This window comes from Octodon degus, unplaced genomic scaffold (genome assembly GCF_000260255.1).
Source record: "Octodon degus isolate 3935 unplaced genomic scaffold, OctDeg1.0 scaffold00147, whole genome shotgun sequence".
Classification (NCBI taxonomy): Eukaryota; Metazoa; Chordata; class Mammalia; order Rodentia; family Octodontidae; genus Octodon; species Octodon degus.
In genome coordinates, this window is record NW_004524723.1 from 6269969 (window position 1) to 6293056 (window position 23088).

At 36.4% G+C, this 23088-nt stretch overlaps 1 protein-coding gene across 2 annotated transcripts in view; it reads right to left on the reverse strand.

The window, feature by feature from the left end:
- Positions 1-6: 6 nt before the first annotated feature.
- Positions 7-23088, reverse strand: part of Slc15a2 (solute carrier family 15 member 2) — a 28513-nt gene continuing 5431 nt past the window's right edge. The window contains exons 4-22 of one of the 2 annotated variants that reach the window (XM_004642198.2): positions 22166-22258; positions 21014-21113; positions 19714-19804; positions 19371-19448; positions 15477-15559; positions 14868-14954; positions 13933-14022; positions 13796-13840; positions 12784-12816; positions 11972-12060; positions 10767-10848; positions 9774-9908; positions 9220-9384; positions 9015-9061; positions 6643-6753; positions 5963-6059; positions 1682-1828; positions 960-1064; positions 7-631 (exon numbers count right to left, since the gene is read on the reverse strand). In XM_004642198.2, coding sequence (XP_004642255.1) covers positions 455-631; positions 960-1064; positions 1682-1828; positions 5963-6059; positions 6643-6753; positions 9015-9061; positions 9220-9384; positions 9774-9908; positions 10767-10848; positions 11972-12060; positions 12784-12816; positions 13796-13840; positions 13933-14022; positions 14868-14954; positions 15477-15559; positions 19371-19448; positions 19714-19804; positions 21014-21113; positions 22166-22258 — 1855 coding nt within the window. In that variant the 3' untranslated portion in view covers positions 7-454. Of the gene's footprint in view, positions 632-959; positions 1065-1681; positions 1829-5962; positions 6060-6642; positions 6754-9014; positions 9062-9219; positions 9385-9773; positions 9909-10766; positions 10849-11971; positions 12061-12783; positions 12817-12935; positions 13007-13795; positions 13841-13932; positions 14023-14867; positions 14955-15476; positions 15560-19370; positions 19449-19713; positions 19805-21013; positions 21114-22165; positions 22259-23088 lie in introns of those variants that run through there. The other variant, XM_023702260.1, reaches the window with a different exon arrangement.

Genomic DNA, 23088 nt, shown 5'->3' on the forward strand with positions numbered 1-23088 from the left:
ATCTTTGAGGTTTTCATTAGTAGCACAATTACAGTGCTGATAAAGCAACTTGAAGTACTATATTTTATTTTCCACTTTCGCCCCTAACCAGTACCCCAAAAGGTGGGGTTATCGTTTTAAACGCGTGAGGGAATCACACACACAACTCTGCATACCCTCAAAGATTTATCTTAACTATAACTGTATTTCTGTGGCTATTTGAGACACTAGGCCAGCTTGAACTACACTATACAGGATTTACTGAGTTTGCTAATAAATGGGAAAACACTGAGTGTAGGTAAGTGCTTTGTTAAAAGATGAACTGGAAACTCTAGTCATAAATTACCTCTCTCACATAAGAGAATCTCTACTAATGATACTACCTTTCTCTACCAATCCTTTAGGAGAAACCAATGTTTGCAGATGAGGAATGGCCAGGACTATGGCCAGGAATTAGGATCAGAGCAGGGGATCATCAGAGTTTTGTATTCCTGGTTTCCTGGTTGACCATGTTTCCTTGTATATGAATATGATGCTTATTTGCTGGCCCATGCATCTTCTCTGAATTTAGGGGAACGTAGTAGTAGCTCATGATGGAGAAGATCAGGCAGACCACCAGCAGGAGGCAGGAAAACAAAATGAATTCAGCCCACTGTACGAAAAAAAAAAGAGAAGAATATGGGAAAAACTGCAATGAAAAATATCTTTAAAGAATAGCGACTGGGAACAGATTGAGGGATCATTTAGATGGATTCGTAGAAGAACACTGGGTTCACTGGTCTTCCTTCACATAAGCTTCATGGTGGTCACTTGTGTCACCAACACATGTCTATTTCTTGGTAAAGTCTGTGTATCTAACTCATTCACATCATAGCACTGAGTGGAAGATAATGGCTACAGAGAGATGAGTGCAAAGGATAGGAGGAAGTTGGAGGAAATCTTTGGGTAGACATGCAATCCTGTTTCCCCCAGATCCATACCTGTAACAGGCCACTGAACTGTGCAACAACAAGCACGATAATATTCCCAAATGCAATTGTCAACAACCAGGCTGCTTGGAGCACAGATTTCATGCTTGATGGAGCCTAAGGAAGGCACAAGTTTGTGAGTAAACAAACTATACCACTCTCCTGCCCCATGAGCCTACACAGGCAATTTCTCCTACAGAATCTTCCAGATTTGAACTTTCCCCACTAAGTTTAGCTATCACATTGATTTAGAGGATGGCAATAGGGTTAAAAGAATAAAGTATAGCTTTTAATTAAATAACTCATCCTAATTAAATAACTCATCCTATCCTATAATCCTTGTTGTGATCCTAACATATAAATTCTATTAGTGCTACTAAGACATAAGAAAAGCAGCACAAGGAAAAGAAAGACAGTAATGAGGTGATAATTTACTTGTGCAAGTTTATACAATAAATTGTGCAACCAAAATTTGAACTTGGATAGTTCCACAGTCCTTCCTCTTCATTTTTAAGTGTTCTTTTCCAGAACACAAGCAGCACAGCCTCCTATGCTGCACTGCCATCATCCTGGAAGTCAAAAATGTATGTTCAGGGCCATCTCTAAGGAAGCCAAGGTCAAAAGACATGGAGATCTTGGCTTGGATCACCTGACCATTTGAGGCAGTGCCAAAACTAAAACCCACTGTCTTTCAAGCATTGTCTCCTCTTCCAATGACATTCACAAAATCTTACCTGAGAATAAGAAAACTCAAGTCCTGTGACAGAGAACATGACCTCTGCAGCTGTAACTAGGGCATACTGTGGTAGCTGCCATGCAATGGACATATGATTGGCAAGAATGTCTTCTGTCTTCCAGGCCTGAAGGCCTTTGCTGGTGATCTAATTGAAAGAAAAGAGCAAATGAGGCTTGTCAGAAGTCTCAGGTAAGCATTCTACAGACCTATATCCATCCCCTCTTTTTATTTTTATCCTGCTACCTTAAAAAAACTGAAGATTCAACACGATGCCAACAGTTTCAAATTTATTTTGATTGTGCAACATTCATTTACCTAACTTCAGTTAGTTAGATTATATCCTGCAGATAAAAATTTTGACATGTAACATGAGCTGAGGGGTCATTTTCATTCTTTTTTATATGCACAACCATTTGCCCCAGCACGTGTATTGAAAGGACTGTTCTTGTTCCCCTTACATGATCCTGATACCCTTGTCAAAAATCAATTAAAAAAGAATGAAAATGACCCCTCAACTCACATTATATGTTAAAATTTATTCAAAATGATTTAAAAATCTACACATAAGCTCTAAAGCTATAAAATTCTTAGGGAAACTACAGGCATGAATCCTTATAGACTTGGGTTAGGCTATGGTTTCTTTACATATGACAGTAAAAACCACAGTCAACCTAAGAAAAAGTAGACAAACTATACTTAATCAAAATTTATATTTCAATAGATCAAGAAAGTTAAAAGGCAACCCATCTATTGAATGGGAGAATTTATAAATTATATACCAAATAACAGACATATCTAAAATATATAAAGAATACTTACAAACCAGTAAGCAAAAGACAAATAATGCAGTTAAGCCTAAGTTGTATGATAATAACAATAAACTTGCCTTCTGGATGGTTAACAACCTAAGTTTGCAGACCAAAATTAGAGAAAAAGGAGGGCTGCAAGGAAAGCCAACATCTTGGCCCTAGCCTTCTAAGGTCAATTAAGACTCAGGACATATGAGATCTTGTACTGTAACGTCATGTAACTCAGTAGTGTCCCAAATTTTCTGATCAAGGAGATTATGGGGCCAAAGAGGAAAGTGATCGATGATGTAGAGTGTGCCTATGGAGAGTCACATGGAGAGAAAACACTCTCTCAGGCTTTCACAGAGAGCACTTTGGCCAAGCAATGGCCGTGACTCATCCACATGGCTGACACTGACAAAGGTTCTACAGTCTGAGGTACAGGATCTCAGGATAAATCCTGAGGGGATTTCACTGACCTTATCAGACCCAAAAGCTACTACTCTTGTTGCACAGGTCCTGCTTTACCTTGGTCTTAACCATCCAGTAGAAAAGTATAAAAACGAAATATAAGAAGTAAAGCCATGCTGTTATGTTGAGCTGTGGGGGACTCAGGTCACCAATCTCTGATATTGCCAGTTAAGCGGAAGACCCAATACTATTATGGGCTACTGGACTCTTTTAGAATATCTTGCTGAGTTAACACACCTATAATATTCAAATAACAGAACTTAACAAAAAAAAGGGATACAGATGAATGTCCATTTTGTATCTGTGTATTCAAAGTGGTTAGGATAGATATATAGTTACATTCTCTTAATGAATAGAGCAATGTATTCTAATAGTGTTTGTAAATAGGATATCATGTCCGCATCTTGCACAGCAATTAACCACTAAGAAGAATGTATGCAGTGTGTTAATTATTGAAACTTTCCTACTGATTTGATTTGAAACTGTCTCATTGCTATTTGTTTATGAATAAAATTATGGCAAAAAAGACAAATAATGCAAAGGATCTGATATAGACATTTCTCCAGAGTAGACAGATGAGTGACCAAAAAAAAAGCACAAAAAAAAAAAAACATGAAAAGATGCTAAATATCATTGGCCATCAGGGAAATGAGACTCATAACCACAAAGAAATAGTATTTCATACCCACTAAAATGGCTGTAGTCAGAAAGGAAACAAGTGTTGGAAAGGACACAGAGAAATTGTAACTCATTTGTACATTTTTGGTCAGAATGTAAAATACTGTAATCACTTTAAACATGTCTTATAGTTTACAAATGGCTAAATGCAGAGGTACTATGTGGCCCAAGAAATCTATTTCTAGGCATATACCTGAAAGAAATAAAAAATATGTCCACAAAAAATAGTTATATGAAAATTCATGACAGCATTATTTATAGGAGTCAAAAGGTAGAAACAATTAAAATGTACATCAACTAATGAATAAATAAATTAATTAATAAAGTATTATATCCATACAATGGAATGTTTTTGATAACAAAAAGGAATGAAGGAATGGTGCATGTGACTTCATGATTGGCCCTTAAAAATCATACTACAAGAAAAAAGCCAGACACAAAAGGCCCCAAATCATGATTCCAATGATATGATGTTCCAAAACAGGAAAACTGATAGGCATAGGAGTTTCTTGGTCCTAGTCATGGGAATAAATGGGGAACAGCTTCCAATGGGTGTCAGTGTTCTTTTTAAACATTATTTTAAAAAGAGCTAAAAAGCAATAAAAATAATACAGAATTTCAAAACAAGATAATAGGAAATGAACAATGGTTGGTTTTTATATTGCATATGGTTATGTTGAAAGTAGTTGCTCAGATTACCAGGTATAGGCATGGAAAATTGATCAAGCAATATAAGCACTTACTGTTCCTTTCAATAAACTAATGGAAAGTAGTAGTATAATTATCTTAGCTGTCTTATACATATATTTTTCCTCTTCCTTCTTTTCTCCTTTTCTTTATCCCAGTTGGCCTTTCTGAGCAGTGTATTTTCCTTTTACAATATCTATTTTACTTTTAGATTTCATTTACTCTTTTAGTTTTTTATACAAGGGAGACAAGATGATGTTTACATATTTGAGTCTGGTTTATTTCACTTATGAGTATAGTCTCTAGTTGTACCCATTTACCTAAAAAGCCTTGAATTTATCTTTCTTTATAGCTAAGTCATACTCCATTGTATGAAAATAACCACAGCTTTTTTTTTTATCTATTCCTTGGTTGATGGGCATTTGGATTGTTTCCAAGATTTAGCTATGAAAAGTTGTTGTCATATAAACATGGATGCACATACATCACTGTGGTATGATGTTTTCAATTCTTCTGGGAAAAATACCCAGAAGTGTAATAGCTGGTTCTAATGGGACCGCTAATCCTAGTTTTTTGAAATCTACATGGTGATTTTTACAGTAGTTGTACCAGTCTACACTCCTACCAATAGTGGAGAAGAGTTCCTTTTTCCCCATAGCCTCACCAGCATTTGTTAGTGTTGATTTTTTTTATGATAACAAATCTTTCCAAGTTGAGATGGAATTTCAGTGCTATTTAATTTGTACTTCTCAAATTACCAATGATGTTGAACATTGTTTCGTGTGTTTATTTTCCATTTGTATTCTTTATCTGAGAAGTATGTCATCTCAGATGCCCATTTTTGGATTGGGTCTTTGAATTTTGTGGGTCTGTTTTTTTTTAATTTGAGGTGATAAAAAAAATGTTCCAAAATTCTACAACAATGTCAATATACAAATAGCTATTGACCATGTATTGTTGAATATTATTTCTCTATGGATAGTAAATACATGTCAACAGATATTGGCATATGCTAATAAAACCATTGTGCTTAAATAGATGAATTTCATGGCATATTAATTATATCTTAGCAAACCTAGTACAAAAATAATCAAAAGGATCAAGCTAATTAAATTCACTAACGAGTAAAATTTTATAGACTGAGTTTTCATCACATCTTTAGAAATGATTATCCCTCTGATTATCCACTCTTTATCTTTAATAGAGTCAAAAGTTATGAAATAACAAAATTATATTCAAAGTCATCATCAAAAGTAAAATTCAGAGTTACCCTCTTTTATTGCTTTTGTTGAAGCACAGTTAACAGATCCCCAAACTTTGTGTAAAGATTAACATTTACTACCAGTCTTGGTATTTCAGGCTGTGATATGCTAGTTGATCAAATTTCCAAGGAGCTAGGGAACTAAGATCCAGGCTAGAAGACATAAAAAATTTTGCATAATAATCTTTGGTTTCTTAGAGTCACAATGAGACTGAACAAACTATGTCATCACATGGCGCTGTATCTCATTCCCCAGTACTCTTGGCCTACTGCATATGCCTATCCCTTTTCATAACCCATGTAGAGCGGGCTTTCTAAAGTCACTGGAGAAACCTATTACCTTCTAGAAATAAGTCCCAATCCTGTCTTGCAGGAGTCCTTGTCCTTTACTTACATTAGTAATAACAAGCAGATAGGAGGCACCAAAGTCTAGTAGACCCAGATTCAGAGAAAAGTCCTTATCTTCTGCTTTACAAGGCACTGCAGGATACCTGGGACAGAGTAAGTTTAAGTTAGAATAAGCAGCACAGCTTACAAACTACTCCATGTAGGAGGGGAAGGAAGGGGAAACTCAAGAGTGATCTCAGTGGTGCTGAGGTGAGGAAAACAAGGCAGGCACCATTTCTCTTTCAAGAGAAAGACTTTCGGGAGGAAGTTATTTTTATGCTAGCTCCCTGCTCTGATCTGAGCTCTTTATTGCTTCTCAGGTCTTTGTTGTTGCTATTGTTTGCTGTTTTTATTCTAAACCTGAATAAAGAAGGCATAAATCACCTTCTTTTGTAGATTTCAAACCCAGGTGAATTTTTCTTATGCAAATCTTATGATTTGGTAGAACAGTGTAACATAGTACATTCTAAGGAATAAAGTACCACTGGAGGTACCAGAGAGTAGAGCCAGGACAATAATAAACTGCAGAACCTCACAAAGACAGGCTATCTTAACTACACAGGATGGCTACCCAAATTACTATTGTGATGCACCAGAATTACCATATATATCCTACCTATACACAATGATAGCATTTAAAAAGCAATTGCTGATAAAGGTAAAATGTCCACGGGGCAGTGCTCTTACTCTCCTCTTGGGATGGTTCTGTAAGCAGACACGCCATAGTCTTTACGAACAGTGAAGGAGTCATCTGTACCCAGGGAGATGGTCACGTCTCTGGGCAAAGTGTTAATAAACCTGAGGTAAAGACATTAATTACATGTCAGAAAAAGGCACACCCATAAGTGACACCTGATGAATGTGGGACTTGAACGCATATTAGGCAAATGTTCTACCCTTTGCTACCTCCAAATCTCCCTCCCTTTTTTTCCATGGAAGATTAAACCTAAGACACTCACTGGGCTACATCCCAAATCCTTTTTAAATATTTTATTCTGAGACAGGGTCTCATTAAGGCACTACACTGCCCAGGCTAGGTTTGAGTTTACGGTCTTGCCACCACAGATTCGCAAAGTGCCGGGATTTTTAGTTTAACACAGGGTCTCATTAAATTGCTCAGGTTGATCTTAAACTTTCTACTTTCTGGCTTTAGCCTCTCAAATCATTAGAATTACTGTGCTGCCATATCTAGCTAGTTAGGGGCCTTTTGTTTTGTTTAGCATTATAGCTCCAGTGCCAAGAATAATGGCTATCACATGAAAGATACCAAATGTCTAGTGTCCCCGGTTTTCTCTCTGGAGTATTATCGCCTTTGCATCCTCACTAGATCTCAAGCTGTATAGATGCTATCAAGATCATTGTGGACAAGCTGGGTTTTCTTTCAGTTTAAATGTGTCCATTTTCATTCTTTCACAATGATCGAATTGATTGGACTTTACTAAGCAAATAATATAATTATGTATAAAGATGTAATATCATTTACACAAAGCTGACATCCTTTTACAAATGAAGTATGATTTAACTCACATAAGATTTAGACTTAGAGTGCATACTAGGTTTTTACTACTCTTTGGGGTGTCTGTAGAAATCTTGGACCTTTCCAAAACCATGTTTCTAGTCTTCTAACCTGAGTACCTAGGTTATTGACTCAGGATGAGTTTTGAAACATTTCTGTTGTGATAGTTTTTGCTTGAGTCTCTTCTCCAAGGATTAGAAGGATAGAGTCCTAAATGCTTACTTCTGGACTTTAAATTATCCTATACTCACCTAGAAAATATCCTTTCTGCAAGCCTATGGACAGTAAAAATCAGTAACAACTAGCAAAAAGGAACCAACAGTCAGAATATTTGGTCATCAGACAGATCCTTGAAAAGACACTAATGAGCCAGCAAGTTATTCTGCTTTCAGATCACAGTTTGGAACTTAGACCTTATTCTTTTTTTTTTTTTTTTTTTTTTTTTTTTTTTTTTTTTTTTTTTTTTTGAGGGGGAGGTTTGTTTTTTTGTTTTGTTTTGTAGAACCGGGGATCGAACTCAGGCCCATGCGCTTGCCAAGCAAGCATTTATTCTACTGAGCTATCTCCCCAGCCCCTTAGACCTCATTTTGACCTTATTTTAAGCTGTTAGCTTTCTGAAGCATAATCAAAAGAACATTATTATGAATGTTCCACCCTTCAGTGGGATTCAGACTTTCCATTACAGTGCTATTCTCAACCCTTTCATCTTGATCGCAGTAGGCATTTGTATCTGTCCATTTTACACCTAATACCTGCCACAGAAGGCAAGTGACCTCTTTGGACCTCTGTATTGGATTTTTCCTTGCTACTGGACAAGACTTTCAGCCTTACCTAAATTCTAAATCATGTCTTTTTAGTTTTTTTAAAAAAAATTTTATATTTAGTACAGGGTACACAGGGTCTCACTACACAGATTGGACTCATAGTGATCTTTCTGTTTTCAGCCTCCCCAGCACTGGTATTACAGGCATGTGCCACCATGCCCAGTCCCAGTCTCAACATGTCCCCTGGGTGGGGCCAACATGGCATGCCAGGGATTGAACCCTGGTCCCTGCATCTGCCTAAGCAGGCACTTTAATCTGCTGAGCTATTTGGCTGGCATTTAAATCATGTCTTTTTATTCCAGATATGAACTACACCATGATACCTCTACAGACTTAATATAACAACTCTAAGTAGTAGATACCCACATACTAAAAAATTAAAGGAAAATTATTTGCTTACTTGTAAATAGTAAAAATAATTTGTTCACTTTATCTCTGGTAAACAAAAATGTACTCAGTTATTTTCTTGAGAGCAAGATTAATGAATGAAATTTTGAAGAAATGTTTGCAGTGGGATTAACTTCAGGAAAGAACAAATCTATCTACTTCTCACTTTCCTGAAAACTCCTTTAGATATCAGTGCCCCTGAAAGTCTAAAGGAGATAAATCCTCTTCATTATAAATAAATTGTGAGGTCTCTTCATCTGAAGTCCCAGAAATCAGAAGAGACCCAAGATTCAAGAGAACACAGTGACCCAGGGTCTGCTTGGCAACCGAACCTGACAGTTGTCATTCCATTGACTGTTTTGTTTTCTACATTCTTTACCTACAAGAGAGAAAAGTAATAATCAGTACCAACTGACAAAAAGGAACACATAATCAAAATATTTGATCATCAGGCAGATCATTGGTAAGACACAGTGGGACAGCTAGTTATCTTGCTGACAGATGACAACTTGGAATACAGGCAATTCCTCAACTTACCATGATGCTGGAGAGATTTTCCCCATCTGCATGAAGGACCATGGTGTACCAGTTATTCTCTACTACAGAATGTTCAGTTTGCACAGACAGATTGTGATACTTCAGATGAAAGTGGAAATCCTGGCTTTTTGAGTTTAGGTGTAGTTTAAAATAGTGCGTTGGTTTCTGTAGAATGAAGCATCTGTTTCACTTTCTGTCCCAGCTGGAACATTACAATCTCATGACATTTCGGGGTGAGTAATACACATAATTTTTTTCTTTAAACTAGTTATTTCATATCTAGGAATATATCATAGGAAATAATTAGAGGCATAAATAAAGATTTATGAGTAAAGAGGCTAATTACAGGATTATGTATAATAAAAATGAGTATCTATAAAAAGGCTTAAATAGATATTATTCAGCCATTAAAATCATATTATCAAAGATTATGTAAGGACACAAGAAGTAGCTTATAAGACAATGTCAATTTAAAAAAACATCAATACAACACAGAACAATAATACAACAATAAACAATAGAAAGTTTCTAATTAATTCAGGCCCATACCTCACCTGAAAAGAGTTGATGGACTCTGCCAATAGAGAATTATTTCCTTTCCCCAGCACTGTCACTTTCACGTCATCATCTGCCAAGTTTAAGACTTGCAGGAAAATTTCCTGGGACCCTGGCTGAGGTGGGGCCATTCCCTTGGGACAGATAACATATATTATAAATACCAACAAATAACCCTTGAGCTACAAGGCAAACTCATACCTTAGTCCTGTCCCTCACAGCCTACCCTGTCTAGCCAAAAGAACACAGTTTTCTCTCACTAATGAACATGTGATTTAGAAACCCCTAATCTTGTGCATTTTCATCTGGTAACCTGAACAACTAATTTAAAGATAGCATCATGCAATACAGTATTGTTGAGTTCCTCTTACTTTGCTTAGTGAAATTTTGTATAGCTTATAATGCTGGGTTTTTTCTATCACTATTTTGTTTTTGTTTTTGTTTTTTTTTTCTGTTTTTGGTGGTACCAGGGACTGAACTCAAGACCTTATGCTTTCCAGGCAAGCACTTTTTCTACTGAGCTATGTCCCCAGCCCCACTATTTTGTATTCTTTAAAAAATAAAAAAATAAAGGTAGTTTAGAATGGAAATACAAAGTCAATGCAGCAAGCACTAATGTCAGGAAATGAATTCATTATTTTTGACTTGTTCCCCAATAGTGATTATTTATTTGGTGCCAAAAGGAATTTGTTCAGGTATCTAGAAAGGCATCAGATAAGCCTGCATTCCCCAGAGCTGGACAAAAATCTAAGAGATTAGTGTTTGAAAATTCTCTGAAAATAACCTCTGCATCACTCAGGAGAAGAGTGGGCCTCATTTTCCTTTGCTGCTCTACCCCATGTCTACTAATTTATCATGAAAACTTACTATATGTTTCCTACAAAACAGGTACTGAGCTAGGTCCCAGGGAAACAAGACTGAACAGATCAGAAATATGACCAAGACCAGTACTATGACCTGTCTTCCTGGAGCTTATAATTTACTAGACTCACATTTATTTTTATCTCCACAATAGCTGCAACTGCAAATGCCAGGCATGCTAGAATCATACCAACAGCCATTTTCCTAAGTGATCTGCCAAAGAAAGGGAGAGATAATTATATCCATTCTTTAGGCTCTAGGGTATAAAATTCAACCTCTTTAACCTATCACAGAAGACCTTCCCTCGTTTAATCCTAATTACTTTTCAAAGTACTTCCTAGAACTTCTCATACATCTTTTTCCCCTTTTACTTGAGTCACATAGAACTGCAGTTCTAATACACCACATTTTCCTGCTGCCTCCTTTGCTTGTATGTTTTAAATCCATTATAACACAATGTAATATCAGAAGTGATAGCAATGCAACTACAGTTGTTGAGCATTTACCATATACCAGGCATTGTACATGCTTTAATGCATTTTTCTCTTTAGAAGTCTTTGCTGGCCCTGGCAGCAGAAAGGACTCTATTCCTTCTCTGTACTTCCCTGGCATCTCAATCTTCCCTTCTTAGAGTAATTAACATGTATTAATTGTTATCCAGCATGTGCTCTAACTTCCTTATCAGTAAACTCCTCACGGGAAAGGTTTCTTCTTGACTTACATGTACATGGTACACAGTCCAAAATCCCTATTGTCTGTTCAATGAATGAGTAACTGATTAAAGGCCATTTGAATATCGTAAAGTGGCTCTGACATTGTCATCACAATTAAATTGCTATTAAATTAGAAATGAAAGGAGGTTTGAAATCCATCACTGCCAAGGTTTACAAAGAATAAGTTTTATTTAGAATAAGGAAAAAATAGTAACTAAGAACAATTCTATCCTTAGTCCTGCCAGGTACCCATTTGTTTCAGAGAGACAACTGGAAAATTAGAGGAATGAGTTGTTATTAAAGATTTTGGATTTCTTAGACTAGGGCACATTCATGAAAAAAAGAAGCAAGTTGGTTTAAGGGCCTAATCTTATATACTATACTTTTAACTTTTCAAACAGTGTAGACATATTTCTTCAACATCATACACTTAAGTACAGACAATTAACGTTAACTCTCAGTAGTTAGATCTTCCTCCCACTTTCCAGTAGAATAGTCACTAGCTCCACAAGGGAAACCAGGAGCAGATCAATGATAAACTGACACATTAAGCAGAAACATACTGATAATGAATCTTTATCAAATTGGGCAAATATTGAAACAGTCTAAAATAATGTACTTACGAGAAGTGGATTCCACATTTGGCGATCAGCCGATAAATGACAAGGTCAAACAATGGGATGAAGATAAGAACCAGAAGAGGATTTAGCACCTGTAATGCCATAGTAAAAGTATTGGTCACAGTGTTCTCTCATGGGTGTGACCATGTGCTTTAATTTGCCTACGTGTACTGTCTCACATCCAAAAACACTTCCACCTTTGTAAGTATAAAATGGGTCCACACTTCTCAGTCCTTTTATATCCAAGACTCTATTTCTTGTGAATACACTTTAGCTTACAAATATCCCAAGGGACTAATTTCTCTCGGAGCCTGTTTTTCTTCTAATCATATTAGGGGTCTTGTATTCCATGTTGCTTATCTTTAGTTTCTCAGCCCATGGGGAAATGTTGCAGCCAGAAGAAAGCAAGAAGAGAAGGAAGAACTGGGGATCATGGAATGGTCAATGGAAGGAGGAGCTAAACAAAGAACTAGAATTTATGAATGAACAGCTATTCTAACTTCATTGCCTACATAACAAGTCTTAACACTCTTCTGTGACAATATTACCTTGACATAGAAAAAAAATCTGACGCTTAATATTTTACCTGTGGACTCAAATTCACTCTCCCTAGAGTTACACAGGAACTACTTATTTAAGAGAGGATGGAAGGTAAGTTATAAGATTTAAAGAGAATGTTTTCATCTCTATGCATAGCTTTCCTCAACATATAAGGAGAAACACATTAGATCATGATTGCTAATCTGACAGGTAGAAGCACAGGTAAGAAACACAGGTAAGAAATGTACTCCCATGCCCATAGAGAAGTCTCCTACCTGCATCTGGTCTGGCTGAAGCACAAAAAAACCCTAGAATATCGTAATAAGTGATCATTAGATGGAAGCAGATCAATCATCTTGATAATTAGCAGGGAAGAAGCACATAAAAATCCATTAGGTCTTTGGTTCAGAGACTTGAAGGATCTTACCTATAAAGATATTTAGGACTGAGAACAGATTTTGGGTGGCTTCTGGCTATGTTTGCTGAGGGCAGGTGGGCCTATGGGAGAATATTTTTTTCTAAGTACATACAGAGTAATTCTTTATCCAAAATGCTTGAGATTTTGAAATATTTTCATACAGAATGAAATATCTCAGGGAAGACATCCAAGCCTACAGATAAAAAAATTTTTTTACATATATCTCAGAAGCATAACCTGAAGATGATTTTACATAATATTTGTAATAACTTTGTGTATGAAATGTTTTCATGGTATGGAATTTTTCATTTAGAGTATCATTTTGATGCTCAAAAAGGTTTGGATTTTGAAATAATTCCAGCTTGGGCTCTTTGAATCAATGATGCTCAACCTGTACTGTTTTCCTTAGCTTGAGAGAGAATAGAGTTGGTATTTGTTTTCCTTTTTATTAATACCTGAAACTACAGTTATATGCAGCAATAATGAGGATAATATGCTGTGGTCGGGTGATGAATTTGACTGACACAAAATGCTTCTGAAGTTGCTCTTCAGAGAGTCAACAAGAGAACCATCTCTTGATGTCTCAGTGGAAAGAAGTCACCACCCAAGTTCTGGGCCCCTTATTTGCTATCCTCTTAATGTATCCTTTTATACACTTAAATATTTTCTATCCTTCTTCTTTTCATGATTGTAAAGAGAAATTTTGTTTTTAGTTTGTTTGTTGGTTTAAATGACTTAGTACCTTCAAGCCAAATGTACCTCTCTAATGGTTTTAATCTAATTTTCTGGAAAGATCACAAATAACTTAATTTTTATTTAATATGGATGATGAAAAGAATTGTCTTCTCTGAAAAACCTCTTCTACTTACCAAGTCTCCATTCATCTTAGTGGCTTGTAAGGTCCATCGTGAGCCCTAGGGAGAACAGATGTTACTGTGAGAAATCCCTCTCCTATGAGAAGAGAAGAGCTGGATGCAGGGATAGCTTTGAAAAGAGCTATTCCTACCTGCTGATCCAAAAGAGCCCAGAACATGGGCAATGGGATGTACAGGAATAGTATCCTAGTCAGTGCCTTCACATCCATAATGAGCTGCTTCTGCAGGAAAGAAAGAACAGGTAGAATTGTCCAGTGTTCCCAAAGTGGTTTCCCTGCTTACAGAAAAAGTACATATGAACAGTATAATAAGAGAGAGCAAATTGGTCAAGCAATGGCTGTGACTTACACATGACTGACACTGACAAAGGATCTACAAACTGCAGTCCAGGGTATCAAGATAAATCCTGAGGGGATTTGACTAAATTTGTCAGATATAAAAGTTACATTTTTTGTTATACAGGTCTTGCTTTATCATGGTCTTAACCATCCAGCAGAAAAGTATAAAAACAAGGTATAAAAAGTAAAGCCATATTAATATGCTGAGCTGTAAAAGGCTCAAGTCAACAACTTCTGACATTGCCAGTCCTATGGATAACCACTACTATTATGGATTACTGGACTATATTGGATTACTTTGCTGAATTCACATACCTACAATATATGAATGGCAATGGAATACCCATCTCTGGCAAAAGTAAACAAAAAGGGAGATATAAATGAAGGACTATTTTATAGTGAAAAAATATGTATATATCTGTATATACAAAATAGGATAGATTTTCAGCTACTTTCTAGTTCAATGAGAAGAAAGATTTGTACTAATAGTATTTAGACAAGATATCATGCCTGCATCTTGTACTATGAATAACTACTATGAAGACAATAATATGCAATGCATTAATTATTGTAACTGCCCTATTAATCTGTTTTGAAACTGTCACATTGCTATTTATTTCTCAATAAAATTAATATAAGAAGTATAATAAGAGGTCAAACACACCAGAAAAAAATTCATTTGGAAAGACTCCCTGGAGCCACAAAGTGTTTCTGTAGTTTCAACTTACTGGATACTTCTCTGTTGCCCAGTCCAGCCAGTGCTGGCGCCTTGGAATGTTCCGAGAACGGTTCTTGAAGCGATTGGAAATGGCAAACTAGGGCAGAGCACAGATATCGGGCAAGAGAGAAAGAGAAGCCAACCTTTGTATTTTTCAATTTATTATCCCTTCCCTCAGACGCATACACTTTCAGACATGATTGGGTGCGTTCAGGGTGGTATGGCCGTAGACTGTATACACTTTCAATGACTTACTTACACTCTTTAATCTCATCAGACAATGAATTTCAGAATATTTGAATATATAATTTCAAATATTTGAGGTATATAATTTTATTTTTCCTAATTTCAAGTTGACATCATATAATCTACACATTACAAGATTTTCCAATTTAAGAAAAATGTGGGAAAAATGAAAAATGGAAAAATGTGTTCTGTTCTTTTTAATGGCTAAGTAGAGGCATGGAGGAAGGTGAGTTAACCTCAGCTTGTCAGATGGCATGAAAGCAGTACAAGAATCACTGAGGAAAATATATGCACTTGTTTGAAGACTTTTTTTCCCTCCCATAGGATCTCTTCTTTTTATTGAAAAGGACAGGTAAAAAATTCATGGACTCACCCCAATACATTTGATAACTTGAGCCACTATGTTTCCTTTTGGAGGTGGTTTCTTGTACATTTTGCTTCCCATTGCGAACACAACTGCAGGTGATACACAAACAAGGCTCTTAGCTACTCATTTAGTACATTCAATATCTAAAGACAGGCTGGTGAGCTGTGGGCGCACCTGGCACATCTCATACAGAAGGAACTTATACTTCCTGACTTTGAAGCTATATAAGTTATGGAATGCAGGAGAAGATAAAGGGCTTAACTGCTAAGAGGTATCTGTGGAGACATTTGTGTGATTGCAGAAATGGGAGTCATCTCTGGTTTCACATTCTATGTTGTTCACTTCCATATCTGATGTCACCAACTTTCTTGGCTCTCTTTCTTCAGTGGATTTCTCCATGTCTTCTTTCTTCCATTACCATTACTACTAACCTGTTTGGGACATCACAGTTTCTACCTTGGACTATTAAATTGCCCATCAACTTGTTTTGCCTTCTCTAGTCTCTTTTTCTCTTAATCTGGTGTCAAATCAACACCTTTATGGTATCTCTCCAATCCAAATATCTAGCAGAAATGCTTTTCTAAATTCTTTATTATTCTACAACCTATTGAAGATTTATTTTATAAGTCAATTATTAACCACTTTAAACATCTGATTTAGCATATATGTATGTGTATATATCTTATCTTCATTTTATTTTATTTTTATTTTTTGAGACAGGATCTTGCTATGTAGTTCAGGCTCATCCCAAACACTATGTCATCCAGGCATGTGCCACTGTGTCTGGGAACATCCTTCACATCACAGGCTTAATCACTGCTCTATAAATTCCCATTCTTTTCTCTGTATTTCCCACCTGTAACATAGATCATGCTATATTTTAAATTCCCTTTTAAAATTGTATTTTAAAGAGGAGAAAACAAAAATAAATAATAAAAACAAAGACAACAAGCAGGCTGGCAAGATGGCTCAGCGGGGTAAGCGCACGCTTAGGCAAGTGAAGGGACCAGGGTTCGATCCCTGGCTATTGCTGTGCTGGCTCTGCCCTTGGGTGAGCTGAACCTTTGACAAAGTCCAGGTGTGTTGGCTCATGCCTGTAATCCCAGTGCTGGGGAGGCTGAAAATAGAAGGATCACTACAAGTCTGAGCTGTGTAGTGAGACCCTGTACCAAATACATTTAAAAAAGGACAAAAAGCAACATAAAACAATAAAAATGGTACAGAATTTCAAAACAAGAATAGGATATTAGCAATGATTGTTATATTATATATTGTTATCATCAAATTTGTTGCTCATAAAATTAATTTTAAAAAATTTGTTGCTCAAACTACCAGATATAGGTATACAAGATTGATCGATCAATGAAAACATTAGCTCTTCCTTTCCATAAGCCTTTAATTTTTTCCCTTGTCCTTTTTATTTTTTATTTATTTTATAGAAATTATAAAAATCATAGATAAGATGTTAGAAATGGTAAACATTTTTAAATAAAAAGATGAAACATATTCAACAGTGATTCTTATATTACACATTGCTGTCTTCAACATAGTTGTGCCGATTACAGATGCTAGCATGTAAAACTGATCAAGGTAAAAATTTTAAGCAATACCTCCAAAAAACTGATATAAATTAGTAATACCATCATCTTAGCTAGTGTGTTTATATATTTACATGATTTTCCCCTTCCTTCTTTTCCTATCTTTTCTCCTTTCCCTCATCTCAATTGTTTATTCTTTATGTTCAGTTTCTTTCCATCTTACTATCTACTATACCTCTCAGATTTTGCTTGTTCTTTCAGGTTATTACACTAGTGAGAATATAAACATGCTTACACATGTGGGCCTGCTTTATTTCACTTATGAATACAGCCTCTAGTTGCATTTATTTTCCTATTAAAAAAAACCTTGAGCTTCTCTTTCTTTATAGCTGAGTAATACTTCATTGCATAAAAATTCCACATTTTTTTATCCATTCCTCAGTTCATGGGCATTTGGGTTATTTCAAGAATTAGCTATGACAAATTGCACTGCTATAAACATGGGTACACATATATCACTGTGATATGATGTTCTTATTTCTTCTGGAAAAATACCCAGAAGGGGAATAGTTGGTTCTAATGGGACCTCTCATCCTAGTTTCTGAGGAGTCTCCACATTGATTTTTATACTCCCACCAACAATGCAGAAGGGTTTTTTTCCCCACAGTCCCTCCAGCATTTTTTTTTTTTTCTATATTAAAGACAGGGTCCACAAGGTCTACAGGGTCTCACAACGTAGATTGAACTGACAGTGGTTCTCCTGTTTTCAGCCTCCCAAATGCTGGGATTACAGGCACGCACCACCACGCCCAGTCTCAATTGCCCTCTCAGTGCACTTGGAGGGCAGGGCCAGCATAGCACCCCGGGATCAAACCCTGGCTACTGCGCTCTGCCTAATCAGCTTTAGTCCACTGAGCTATCAGGCTGGCCCCTCCCTCCAACATCTGTTGTTAGTTGATTTCTTTATGATAGCCATTCTTTCTGGAGTGAAATGGAATCTTGGTGTTGTTTTAATTTGCATTTCTCAAATGAGCAGAGCTGAGGAACATTTTTTCATGTATTTATTTTTCCACTGTATTTCTTCCTCTGAGAAGTATGTATTCATCTCAGATGCCCATTTTTGGATTGGGTCTTTGAATTTTGGGGAGCTAATTTTAAATTCCTCTTCAGTTATTCACCTTCCTCTTTTTACTGGTCTATATTCTTTGAGAACATGAACTCTGTGCTGTCTAATTCATCCATGGGGACTCAAAACCTAACATAGAATCTGTCCCATAGCATACACAATGATAGCATTTAACAATTCATAATTCATAAAACATTTCACTTATAGCATTTCTTTTGGGCTGCATAATTATTTCAATAGCTAAATATCACTATCGTGGAATGACACAAAGAAGGAGGTGTGTACAACTCAGTGAAAAACCAAGAATATACTTGAGGAACACTTGGCATAGAAAGGAAAAGGAAGCAAGAAGTTTGTTATAGTTCTTCTGGAACAGTTTCTTGGAACTGGGGACTCCTGAGTGTTACTATCAGCCACTTCTCATCCCCTGTGAAAAGTAATCAGCCTGAATATTGAGTCTCTGAGGGCCTTTCCTCTGTTGAGCTCTTTATGTGTTTAGACTGGATATCTTCCAGGGGGGTGTCACCCTATTGCTCAGAGTGAGAGCAGGTTTCCAGGCCAATGATTAGAAACAATTATGTCCAAATTTCTCCGTAGGCTGCCTAAACTATGCACCCACACCAATCCTCTTCTTCCAGGACTGGGTTCTCAGGACCGGTAAAAGCAATGCCACTTGATCTATGTTCACACCTACTTATCCAACTCCTCTTACATTCTACGTGAAGGGCAAACTCTTTGAAAGCCTTATAGAGCAGAGTAGAAATAGCTAAACCTAGAGCTGCTTTTTAAAAGGCCCACAGAATTTTAAATGTCTTCTAATTACCAAATGAATAAGCAACAGATGATATAAACCAATTTAGGGCAAGAGTAATTACTTTCCTTCTTATTTTAGTAGAAAGTAGTGTGCCTTAAACTTTACTACAGTACATTAGAATCACTGGAGATAATTTAAAAATATAATGTATAGATGCCTGATTGGTCCTGAATATGGCCCAGAGACTGACTTTTCTTTTAAGCTCCTCAAGAAACTTTGTAATAGATGTATAATTTTGAGTACTTCTTTAGAGATTTCTGACTTAGTAGTTTCTCTTCAAATCCAAGGGGGAAATCCCTAAAATAACACCTCAGGGTTACTGCGAAGATTATGAAAAACAGTTTATGTAAAACAATTACATTATGCTTTCTTTGTAGCAATTCTCAGTGATTGTTAAGTTTTCTTTGCCCCACTGTACTTACCAAGTGCTATTACCATGAGCAGTCCTGGAACTCCAAAAGCCAATGCATAGCAGTCTTCCCCAAAACACTGTACATCTCCTAAAGAAAATGAGGAGATAACTTCAAAGCTTAAACCTTTGATACTCAAAGTATTCAAGATGATCAGATTCACGATGTAGACATAGCCACCCTCTGTTTTTCTGTCACTTAATTCTTAATCCTTCTTTTAGGGCAGACAGAATGAAGTTCTCACTGATTTCCAAGCTCTTATAAAAGGAGAAGATGGACTGCAGGAAACCTGGAACAGAGTTTTAGTTGCCTAGAGTACAGCCTTAGACAAGACCCCACAGGAAATGATCCTAACCTCTTAGCATGGGTGTGATAAATGTAGAAATCAAACTTCCTGCATTGATGGAGAGGTAGAAGACTGAGAAGTATCTAGTTCGTTCCTCGGCCTGAAACAAACAGGATAAATAATCAGTGCAACGTGCTCCCTAGTCCATTCCTACCTCATATTCAGAGTCAGAGGGAGGCACATACAAAGAGACAGTATATATATATATATATATATATATATATATATATATATATTTCCTCTATGGTAGAAATTTAATGGCTGGCTGACTCTAAAAAATCATTTAGTCATCTTTTAATCTCCAGTACAGACAGCTTTAACAATCTTTTAACCCTTAATATGAGCAGAAAACAATCATTTTTGATGCCACTATTGTGTCCTGTATATATTTATCCCAACAATAACTTATTTGTACTATATGTTTCTTTCAGCAAGTCCTTGGTCTTTTGGAGACAAAAACTGTATCTTACTCATTTCTGTAATCCCTGTTACCCAGCCTAGCATCTGACATACATTAGAAACTCAGTGGATGTCTACAGACTATATTAATTAAATGGATGTCTAAGCTAAACAATAGATTTTTGAGGAGTATGATAGGAATAAGACAAGAACATAGGCTAGTGTAGTGAGCTGTTGGTCAAGCAGGACAGTTCAGCTAGTGATTAACAGAGATCTGCCAGAAAATATAAAAAGTCACCAGCAGGGTTAAAAGCAGCTAGCACATCTTAGAGGTGGATTGTCCAATTGACTAAAATGTATTTGCAGACCAGTTAGTCATACAACTTTCACATGAACATGCTGTTGAATAAGTCATTATATCTTTTTGTGCTTCATTTTGGTACCTCAGATCTTTTCCTCTCAGAGTAGCAGAATCAGTCCTTCCTCATGTTCAATTTACAATTTGTTTTATTTCTGCTTCTGTTTCCCTGTACACCTATCCCACTAATCTAATTTTTATAGTTCAGTGAGCAAAGAATCCCACTTGCCAGAGATTGGTTATTGCTCCAAAGACAGCAAGTAAAGATGATCCGTGGATCTTGGGATAGAGAATATAACGTAGTCCACATAGTCTACATGGTAAGAGAAATATTTGAAAAAAAGAATGCAGAGAGAAAATAGAGAGAGCAGGCTCTGTGTCAGAGAAAGTGTGGGGAAGAAAGAGGAGGAGAAGAAGGAGTAGGGAGATAGGCTCTAATCAGCAAATTACTTAGTCTTGGCAAACTGCCTGATAACCCCTTTTGATACTGGCTGCACATTCTTGGAAATATAGAAATAAAAAAAGAAAATACAGAAAGAAGAGGGATCTTACATGTTTTTCTTCAAATTGGTCTCCACCAAAAGCTGCCACGCAGGGTTTGATACCTCCTGTCCCCAGAGCTATTAGACTCAGGCCAAGCAATGACAGGATTCTGAAATGGAGAGGTGAGAAAGCTAAGCATGTTGACAGCTACGTAACTCTATAGTGATGGATTACAGAGCTGCAGAAGGGGAAAACATACAAGAGTAAAACTCTTCCATCACATTTGTATCCTGAAGGCAAATTTCATTTACTTTCACTCCAAGAAATATTCGTGAGCACTTCACATCTTTATGATGTTTGAGCCTCTTCTAGAAAATGTGCATTGCATGGGAAGATTTTGTGCCTGGTACTGTTTACCTTTCTAACCATAAGATAAAACATTAAAATCCACCATCATGAATAGAAGCAGTATCAGTGATTTTTTATGGTACACCAATAAGGAAGTACCTAATATTTATTAAGTTTCAAACAAAACCCCTGATTTGTAGAATAAATACATGTAGAGGCACTTTAGAACATGAATACATCTGACATGCCTCTTTAGTAACTGTTACCCTCGCTACTGACTGAACCAAAAGACAGAACCTATTAAATGCTCCTGGCACTATAAACACTGGTAAGGATGTACAGCAATGAAATATATGGAACTATACATAAATGGAAATATCCAGGCACTAAATATGGCTTAAAAAATAATGAACAATATAAGGAAACACAAATCTTTTTTTTTTTTTTTTTTTTTTTTTTTTTTTTGCAGAACTGGGGGTTGAATTCAGGCCCTTGCTCTTGCCAAGGAAGCGCTTATTCTACTAAGCCACCTCCCCAACCCCCACAAATCTTTTTTTAATCCCTGCTGAAGTGGATGAACAGGATAGGTGATATGGATGATGTGAAAGTTTTATTTTTGAGCATATGAAGAGTTTTAATGAACAAGATACTAACTAGATATTCTGCAAATGCTTAATTAATAAGAACAGACGAGCTCAGATAAGAAAATTCAACTGCTCATCAACCTTTTTCTCTTAACCAATTTGGTAATAAAACAGTAACTGGAAAATAAAGGGGAAATTCTGGTAATAAAATAGAAGTTTTGCAATGAATACAGTACACACATCTCCAGTAGAAGCAAATTAGCTCAGTTGCTTGCATGATTTTACTCACATGTGTGCCATTTTTCCCCCCAGTATTGGAATTGCACCCAAGGACTTTAATACATGGCCAAGCACGTACACCAGGGAGAGGTAGATGATTGTCCTGTGGGGAAAGTCACATCAGTTAGTTGGTCTGTGTATTGTTCAGCTGCTTGAATCATATAGACTCAGGATTCAGGCATTTTAAGTAACACAGAAGGAGAAAGGAGTGGAAGAGGAAAGGAGTAACTGAAAAATGCAAATAGCGACAATAATAAACAAAGGTATGATTCCTCACCTGTAGTGTTTACTTGAAGATAACATTCTTTTCAAATGTTCTTCTCTTCTCAAATTACCCCTCCCTTCTCTTGCTCCATGCTATATATACAGAGATGCAATAAGAACTGGGTAGATTTTTAGCAAGAGTTATGATGTTTTAAATTAGTAAAATCAGCAGAACAGGATAACTTGACCTGGGGTGTTTTTCTGAAAACATGTATTTTGCTACAGAAAGCAAGAGGGATGCAGGATAAACTCCAAGTAAACAAGGATCGGTAACAGAAATGACTTTCTCAAAAAAAAAAAAAAAGAAAAAGCTCTGGAATAGAGAGAGAAAGTCAAAGGGCTTCTAAGTTCAATCTGGGAAATTTGAACACTTGGGTTAATTATAATGACCACCACAGTTTCCTCATAGACAAGTTACCAAAGGTAATAACAATTATGCAGTAGTGGGAGCTCTTTCTGCTATATTGTTTTTCCAAGGAACCAGAGTGGCAAGTAAGAAGTAGTATAACAGGAAGGAATTTCAGAAGACCATGTATAGAGAAAAACAAACTGAAATATCTGTTTGAATCTGTGCACAGATTCTCCTCAGGTTTATTCTCCTTACACCAGTGTTGCAATGAGCTTTGGGAATTCCATAGTTTGTATTCTTTGATTTCAAAGTATTTTGTG